Here is an 8749-nt window from a genome sequence, read left to right as displayed (position 1 = left end):
CTCAGGGTCCTGGGATCGAGCCCCGCATCAGGCTCTCTGCTCAACAGGGAGCCTGCTTCCTCCTCTCTCTCTGCCTGCCTCTCTCCCTGCTTGTGATCTCTGTCAAATAAATAAATAAAATCTTTAAAAAAGATTTTTAAAAAAGAGGGTAAGTTGACAAGTGACCACAAACAATTAAAAAAAAGAGAGAGAGAGAAAACTCACTCACAAAAATGGCTGACACCAAAATGGCCACAGATCCTCACGTCATTCCAGTTTTAGTCTGAATGCTGTACCCCTTCCTGAGTTTCTGAGTTTCTTCGGCCCTTTAGGGTACCAAGAAGGAACCCAAAAGACACAAGCCCGAGTGAAAGGCCCCTTTCGCCAACACAGCACTTTCACCCATATTGGGCCAGTACCCTCACTCGGGTAGGGTAGACATTCTTGCTCCTTCTATGTGTGAAGATGCGAGGACTTCTCCCTCTGTTTTTCTCCTCACACCTGCCTGATTTCTCCATGTCCCATTTGGAAAAAGCAATCCCAAGAACCCCCTTTTATTGCGCACTTTAACCTCCTAAGTACATACTACATGTGCAAAGCGTTACACCAACGTGACCAAGAGGGACAGATCGTGACCATTCGAGCTTACATTCTAGCCAGCTGTCAACCAGACTTGGCTTGAAGAACTTGCCTCCTCTGCCCCCAGACTTCAGTTAAAAACCTCCAGCTCTTACACATCCGTCAAAACCCATACCGAGGTGTAGTCTTTTTCACCAGAGAACGAGGGCACACCGTCTCTCCAGACGTTAAACATTTAAACATAATGTGGACGATACGTAATGAAGAATATTTAATATGCCTTGAGGAAGAAAACAAACGCTGAGCGTGAAGGGCCCATGCGATGACTGTGCCAGGTGTGTCGGCCGAAGCCCCCTCAGCGCTGGGAGACAGGATGGGGCATTTCGCGTTATGAAACTGAACTCACACAACCGAACCCAGGCAGAGGCACAGTTGTCTAGAAAGTAGAAGACAGGAAATGTAGCCCAAGGAGCATTTCTTTCCCTCTGCAATGAACTCAGAGCTGTCCGAATCACTTAGTGAAAACCTAAATTACTACCGTAATCATCAACCTCTCAGTAACAATCTCTCCTAAGTTAACACCCACGTCAAAGCCCTCATCTACGGAGACCTGCCCGTGGCCTGCATTTATAATCCTAGCTTTTCAACTCTAGTCCGTGGGGTGGGAAAACCCTCGAGTCGTCCCTATTTGGGTAGTGGTGGACCTGGCTTATTTAGCTTGCTTCTCCAGGGTGAGCCCCCAATTGCTTCTGCCACATTCCTGAGCAAAGCGGCACAGAGAGGGGCCTGTTTCCTAATACTTCATCATAAAGCCGCTGCTCACTGCGATGGCCACATCGCTGGCTGCTGCCCAGGGACGGCATCTGCATTCATAAGCTGCCCCGCGCGTCTCCGAGCCCCCCCAGATACAGGTGATAAGCATACCTGTCCAGTCACATTTATCATCTGGTTTCCCCGGGAAATCACATCCAAGAGTATTCAAATAGGCTTCCAAAAGCACTGGGCTACTTCTTGCCCATGTTCTATTTCTCATTTTTGAAATAATGAGTAAAGCAGAAATCAGTGGGATGACGGCACAGGTAATTGAGATTTTAAATGGTTCTGGCCGAGAAGAACTGACCTGCCAGCATCGATTTGAGGTTCTGACAGCAGGGTGAAGGGACCCAGCTACCCCTCCCCATTACCTAAATACAATCAAACAATAGAAGCAAACACCATAGGCCAGAGGTTCTTAAACTGAGACCTATGGACAGAACTATGTGTCCCTAAACTTGAATGGGTAAACATTTCTGTCTTTACTTGCGCTGACCTCTAGCTGAAATGTACTAACTTCCTTTAAGCATGAACATAGGTAACAAACTGTATTAGTGCTGGCGCTACCTGGGACTTTGTCAATAAGAGAAATCAGATGCATTCTTACCATTTCATTTGCCACAGGTCTTATAAATATTTATGTTCATTACTACTCCAAAAATTATGGTATCTGATCCACCACAAGATCTAGCAATGTAAGAAGTTATTACAGCACAAATATTGTCATTAATTTTTTAAAAAATATAACCCGTTTCCTTATAATTAATCATATCTACTTGATATATTAAAAAACAGGTTTCAAACAGCCAAAGAAGTCCAAGGTACTCAAAAAAAAAAAAAGTTTAAGAACCCCTGTGGTAGGCTTATAGACAGCCCACTCGGAATGCTAGAACCTAGATTCAAATCGTGACTAGCTGTGGAACCCCTGGGGTACTTTTCACATTCTGACTACCAGCCTACTCGGTGAGAGGAACAGTGAATTCACCAAGTTATTTTAAAACTGAGCAAGATAATGTAAATAAAAGGGTTTTATTAGCCCAAAGCACAGGGATATAAAAGATTATTTAGCACAAAGACACTCAGCAACACAGTGATGGAAAGAGGTGGTTTCTTCATGGCTACATAGCGGCTCCTATCAAATGATGAGGCCCGACTCGCCTCTGGAACAGTGAGTGCCACGGCAAGTGTCATTCCAGACTGGGTATGGAGCACCGCCACAGTGGAAATCAGCAGACCACTTCCTTCATCAAGTTCAGCTGAAGTAAACCAAAGCACTTAGAAAACCAAGAACTGGCCAAAGGACCACACTCTGAGTTGTGCCGCTCTCCAGGCTCAAATACAGGCCAGTGACATGTGACCTCACACACACACTTCTTCACCCAATCCCAAGAGTCATGGGAATGGAACAAAATTCATCAATCTGAGGCAGACGCAAATTCCTATCAGTAACAGTTAACGCGAGCAAGGGCATGAGTATTCAACCTTTTTATTCTGACATCCGCACTGCCCGTACCCTGTGAAGTTAACCCAGCCTTCCTCCAGCCCACCGTTAATCAAGCTTTTAAGATATTCAATCACCCTCTCCCTCTGTCCGTCCCCAAGCTTGCCCTCTCTCAAATAATAATTTAAAAAATTCATTAAAAGGGGGGGGCACCTGGGTGGCTCAGTCGGTTGAGCACCTGACTTTTGATTTGGGCTCAGGTCGTGATCTCGGGGTCAGTCATGGGACTGAACCCCACGCTGGGCTCCGCACTCAGCAGCGAATCTGCTTGTGATTCTCTCTGCTCTCTCTCAACTTAAAAAATATTGCATAAAACATTCAATAGCATTTGAAGGAGAAAGCAGCATTTTAAAAAATAAACCAATTCTTGGTTTCTGCTCATGTGTTGAATGGAATTTCTATTACAGCCAGTATTTTTCCTTAATTAAAAAGTGGCTGTAAGATAGGATGTTATATTATTTTCGATTACCTATAGATCATATAAAGCAAAACACCCATTAAAGTAAAATAATAGTTTAGATCTAATAGTTTAGATTGTATTACATTTCCTTAAAATGCCGCAAAAGTAGAGGTTGTTTTTAGCTCTCATAGTTCAGTTTGCCTCAACAGTTACGAAAATGTTCAAAAACAGTAAGGCATCATCCTTTCTCCAAGACAATGGAATGAGCAGGGTCGGAATCTACATCACCCCCAGCAAGTATCTCGTTTCCCTCTCGCTCCCATAGCGCACCCCTTACTCTCTCCCAAATGCACCTCTGTGGGTCTGGTACAGCCCTCTCCCTCTCAGCTCTAACTCTTGGCTCTGGCGGCACGAAGTGTGTCACCAGACTTAGCCCTGAGTTCAGCCTGGGCACCGAGCTAGCCCTCAAGTATAAAGTTATGCCCCACATATTCGTAACACCATATCCAGACAGCAGACAGACTTGGTTTCTTTCCTAATATGGAAAAAAAATCCAAATCCGCTAAGCTAAAATGGTGTTCTAATGGTTATAATACCACCATTTTTAATCTCACATGGTAGGCAAATACAAAGCCTTTGCAAAGCATTCTAGAAGTTGTTCGGGGCGAGGTAGGATTCTTAATGTCTACCGATGATGTTTTTAAGCTCTGTGCACAAGAAAAATATTTACTGAGAGCCAATCTAGTTCCAACCTGACTAACTCTCCCTTTATTGTTATTGTTTCTTCTCCCATGCCAATCCAGTTAAAAAAAAAAAAAGACAAGTCGGCATGCACTCATTTTTTAAAGAGTATCTGCGAGAGGGGCGCCGGCTGCCTCAGACAGTAGAGCATGGGTGGGAGTCTTTATCTTTGGGTCTTGAGTTCAAGCCCACATTGGTAGAGATTACTTAAAAATAAAATCTAAAAAAAAATGAAAACAACAAAACAATTTAAAAAAAACCATCTGTTAGACAAACCTATCTTGAGAGGAAGGATGTTCTGGGTTGACACTAATTCTCTGTCAACACACACACTGAGTATTTACATTTTTAATGCTTTGCTTACTGCAAATTCACCATACATGAACTCAATCCCTTGATATAGCATAAACCTTTTATGAAAACAATATAGCCACTGATGTCTACTAACCGGAGTCAGTAGACCACTGCCCCGATGTAGCTTGTTATCCACAAACATGTTACCAAGCCTTTACTTGCCTGCATGCCCCTAGGGGAGTTTACCCTCTCTTGTTGGGCATCTCTCCACAAACTACCATCCTACCTCTGTGCATCTAAAAATCTTCTTAAAAAGTTTCACTGCAGCAATCCACAATGCTCTGTATTTCCACATCTAACACACTAGTAAGAGTGGGAATAAAAGTAAGCTTCTGACTTTGAACTTTACAGTAAGGCCAAATCTTTTCCTATCCTCAGGTCAATTTTATAATGAAGAACTGGCGAATGTAATAGGTTGTGTATCATTTACCACGGTGGTAAATGAAGTCATTACTACTGTTCAAGAAAGGCCCTAAGGCCATCCCGTTATAAAGAGATAAATCGCACTGAGTGATAGAGGAGAACTAAAAAAAGACCAGGGGATACCTTTGTTCTGTGAGATCAGCAGTGAGAAAGTGGGGACCTGGCTGAAATAAAACAACAAACACATGAAATTTCTCATTTATAATTTTAATCGAAGCATTACTATTCATTTTTTTCTTAACTCTTTCTTATAAGCACCAAATTTTAATAGCTAAGTCAATTTTTTGGGAAAAGAAACACCATCAAAGAACTTCCCTCCAGAACAAAACAATGATGTTCATTCCTCCAAATAGCCAAATTCGAAGTCTACCGAAACAAAAAGAAAAGGCCCACACACACACACACAAAAAGTAACAAAAATCACATTCTAGGGGTTCAGTGCATTTAGCAGCCTTTGCTGTGCTGTCTAATCATCCTTCAGCTGACTTTCAAAAAAAATTAACACCCTAGCACATCAAAATATACATTTTCCATTTGCTTTGTTTAAATTAAAAATAATAATTAAAAAAAGAAAACTTGAAGGAAATCACAATCAATTGCCTGACTCATTTCGATGTCATGTACAGCACACATGATTAGGAGATTGGTCTTCAAGGTTTAGCTTTCTTCCAAACAGTGTAAAATACCCACCTGGACAGGGAGTCAAGGAATAAAAGCAGGTAATTCAAAGGAGGACAGACAGCACTTAGAATTTGTTTGCTGGCCTACAAACTGGAAGACGATGAGTTTCATGGCTGAAAGCACTGCGGTGATGGGAATTAAGTCCTCTTAAGAAGGCCACGTTTCGGGGCACCTGGGTGGCTCAGTGGGTTAAGCCTCTGCCTTCGGCTCAGGTCATGATCTCAGGGTCCTGGGATCGAGCCCCGCATCGGGCTCTCTGCTCGGCGGTGAGCCTGCTTCCCTCTCTCTCTGCCTGCCTCTCTGCCTACCTGTGATCTCTCTCTCTCTGTCAAATGAATAAAAATTAAAAAAAAAAAAGAAAAAGAAGGCCACGTTTCGGCCTGGACGCCTCCCACCTGTGACCGGGACGCCGGTGGGGTGAAGGGAGCCCAGTGGAGAAAAGGCTAAAGGCATACAAATACTCCCTCGGGTGACGATACCACTTCCTAGGTCTTAAAATGTTTTAGGGAATGAGTATGACAAGGAAGGGTGGGAGGGAAGTGAGAGATTGGGGGGGAGGGCTAAGGGGGGGGAATGAGAGGGAGGAAGAAAGAGGAGGAGAAAAAGATGGAAGGATGGAGGGGAGTCAGAGGTCAGAAGCCTTTTCTCCAAATGTTATCAACTGATTGCTACAGCCTCTCAATACATAAACAGATCTGACTACAAAAATGTTCCAAAAGGAAACCGTGATGAAGGTGGACGGTTTGGAGGGGGAGAGAGGTCAAGGATCTCCACAGGCCATGGAAGAAAATGGCCGCCCCACAGACAGACTGCACCCCTCTTGCAGGGGGACCTAGGGAGTTTCCTAGGGCCTGTGTCTCTGTCAGAGGCTGCCGGGGCTTGCAGGCAAGGACTTCCCTGAGGGCCAGCGGTAGTCACAGGATCCTAGTAGTCACAGGACCCTAGACAGCAACGAAGACTGCTGTGACAGGAAACTGGACTCCAGAGCCTCAGATGAGGAAGTTGTTTTTTTTTTTTTTTAAAGATTTTATTTATTTATTTGAGAGAGAATGAGTGAGAGAGAGCATGAGAGAGGAGAAGGTCAGAGGGAGAAGCAGACTCCCCAAGGAGCTGGGAGCCCGATGCAGGACTCGATCCTGGAAGTCCGGGATCATGACCTGAGCCGAAGGCAGTCAGTCGCTCAACCAACTGAGCCACCCAGGTGCCCAGATGAGGAAGTTTTTATCTGGAGACCAGAGTCTGCTTTAGGAGGAAGAGAGGCATTTTAAATTTCCAATGACAGGGGACGCCTGGGTGGCTCAGTTGGTTGGGCGGCTGCCTTCAGCTCAGGTCATGATCCCAGCGTCCTGGGATCGGGTCCCGCGTCGGGCTCCTTGCTCAGCAGGGAGTCTGCTTCTCCCTCTGCCTCTGCCTGCCGCTCTGTCTGCCTGTGCTCACTCTCTCTGACAAATAAATAAAATCTAAAAAAAAAAAATTTCCAATGACAATCCTCATTCTGGTTTTTCTCTGGACTAACTTTACTAACAGGAGCTAATGAACAACACCAATATTAGCTCTGCAATCCCACACGTTATTTTTAGCTCTTGGTTTCTAGTGCAAATCGGGATCAAGTGAAGTGTAGAAACTAATATTAAGGTGGGATTAATTTTAATATAAAAGTCGAATGAGCATATTCATTCTTTCTGCCTGCTCCAGCTCAGGGGAACTTTCGAATAGAGCTTCTGAAACTTTAGATGCACAACAGTGTCCAGGCAGGCTAGTTAAGATGGCTCAGCGGCCTGGGCACCTGGGTGGCTCAGCGTCTGCCTTCAGCTCAGGTCCGATCCCAGAGCCCTGCATCAGGCTCCCTGCTCAGCGACGAGCCTCTCCTTCTGCCTGCTGCTCCCCTGCCTGAGCTTGCTCGTGCGCTCGCTGTCATATGAGTAAATAAAATCTTTAAAAAAAACAAAAAACGAAAAACAGATGGCTCACCAGGCCTTAAAGCTCCAGCCTCTGCTGGCTGGGGCTTGAGAACGAGCCCGGCTTAATCAGTAAAACTACCTGGGGAGCTGTGGTAGGGAGCTATGGCAGGCCATACCCCAGAAGCGGAGGGTGGGACCCAGGAATCAGGACTGTTTTCAAGTTTCAGGAAATGGCAATGTGCAGCCACATCTGAATACCATGGCCGTTATATAGTACAGCGCTAATTCCATCTGTGATTGGACTGAAATGTTGAAGTGGCATGGGATTTACTTGGGTGTTGTGATCTGGCAACACAGTGTTATGGTCTAAGGATACAATTCCAAGTATGAAGGAACACAGACGATCTCCTTTGAGAATTCCACAGGACAATACAGGCGCCCGAGCTGTTCTTCATAGAGCGACAAGGCTTCCGTCAGATTGACACAGTTACCCTAAATCAAAGAGAGAAAAGCAAACAATGGGATTCTTGAGTCTCACTGAGGGTCCCCCCGGCTCATATGAATATCTCTAAACAATGAAAACAATTCCAGCTTTAACTGAAAGTTCATCTTTGAAAATGAGATAAGGCTTCTGTACTTTGACAAATTGTATTCAGTTCTACTTACAGATCCATTAGCTCATTTTTCTTCTACCTCGTTTATCAAGACACTTCAAATGATTCGGCGTATGAAGCAACAGAAAGCAGGGAGACCACTTTCTCACCAGTAACACAGTCATTGTATTAACACCATGCAATGAGCAAAGATGCATACACATCGCCGTTCAAGATGTTTGCCCCATCATCACCACGGCGTTGAGAAAGCATCAGAATGATAATGTTCTCGATTTCCAGAATGGCTTAAAACTACAGCCCTAGGGGTGCCTGGGTGGCTCAGTGGGTTAAAGCCTCTGCCTTCGGCTCAGGTCATGATCCCAGGGGCCTGGGATCAAGCCCCGCATCGGGCTCTCTGCTCAGTGGGGAGCCTGCTTCCTCCTATCTCTCTGCCTGCCCCTCTGCCTACTTGTGATCTCTGTCTGTGAAATAAATAAATAAAATCTTAAAAAAAAAAAACACAAACTACAACCCTAATCTAAGACAATGACACAGAACTATAGTCACATCTCCATGCTTTCCCCCAAATATGTAATTTGAAGGCCTACAGGAACGAACGTTTATTCAGAATATATGTATTCTCAATAACTAAGTGAGTAAATAAATAAAGAATATCCCACAATTCCACTCCTTATCAAACATCTCTTGACTTCGCTGTTTTAATTTTTCTCCCTTTCTTGCCACCACTTTTTCAACACCTCCCACAGCACCCCCCAGCAGCCAA

The 8749-nt window shown here is 44.5% G+C and overlaps 1 protein-coding gene across 1 annotated transcript in view; it reads right to left on the bottom strand.

Moving 5' to 3' along the window:
• Window positions 1-4981: 4981 nt before the first annotated feature.
• The window catches only part of LOC111150447 (spermine synthase), a 50718-nt gene continuing 46950 nt past the window's right edge, over window positions 4982-8749 (bottom strand). The window contains exons 10-11 of the mRNA XM_022507914.1: window positions 7749-7864; window positions 4982-5480 (exon numbers count right to left, since the gene is read on the bottom strand). Coding sequence (XP_022363622.1) covers window positions 5441-5480; window positions 7749-7864 — 156 coding nt within the window. The 3' untranslated portion in view covers window positions 4982-5440. The remainder of the gene's footprint in view (window positions 5481-7748; window positions 7865-8749) is intronic.

This window comes from Enhydra lutris, unplaced genomic scaffold (genome assembly GCF_002288905.1).
Source record: "Enhydra lutris kenyoni isolate GAN:26980312 unplaced genomic scaffold, ASM228890v2 scaffoldscaffold23, whole genome shotgun sequence".
NCBI lineage: Eukaryota > Metazoa > Chordata > Mammalia > Carnivora > Mustelidae > Enhydra > Enhydra lutris.
The sequence above is the reverse complement of the archived record's forward strand: the minus strand, read 5'-3'. Positions and strand labels throughout refer to the sequence as shown.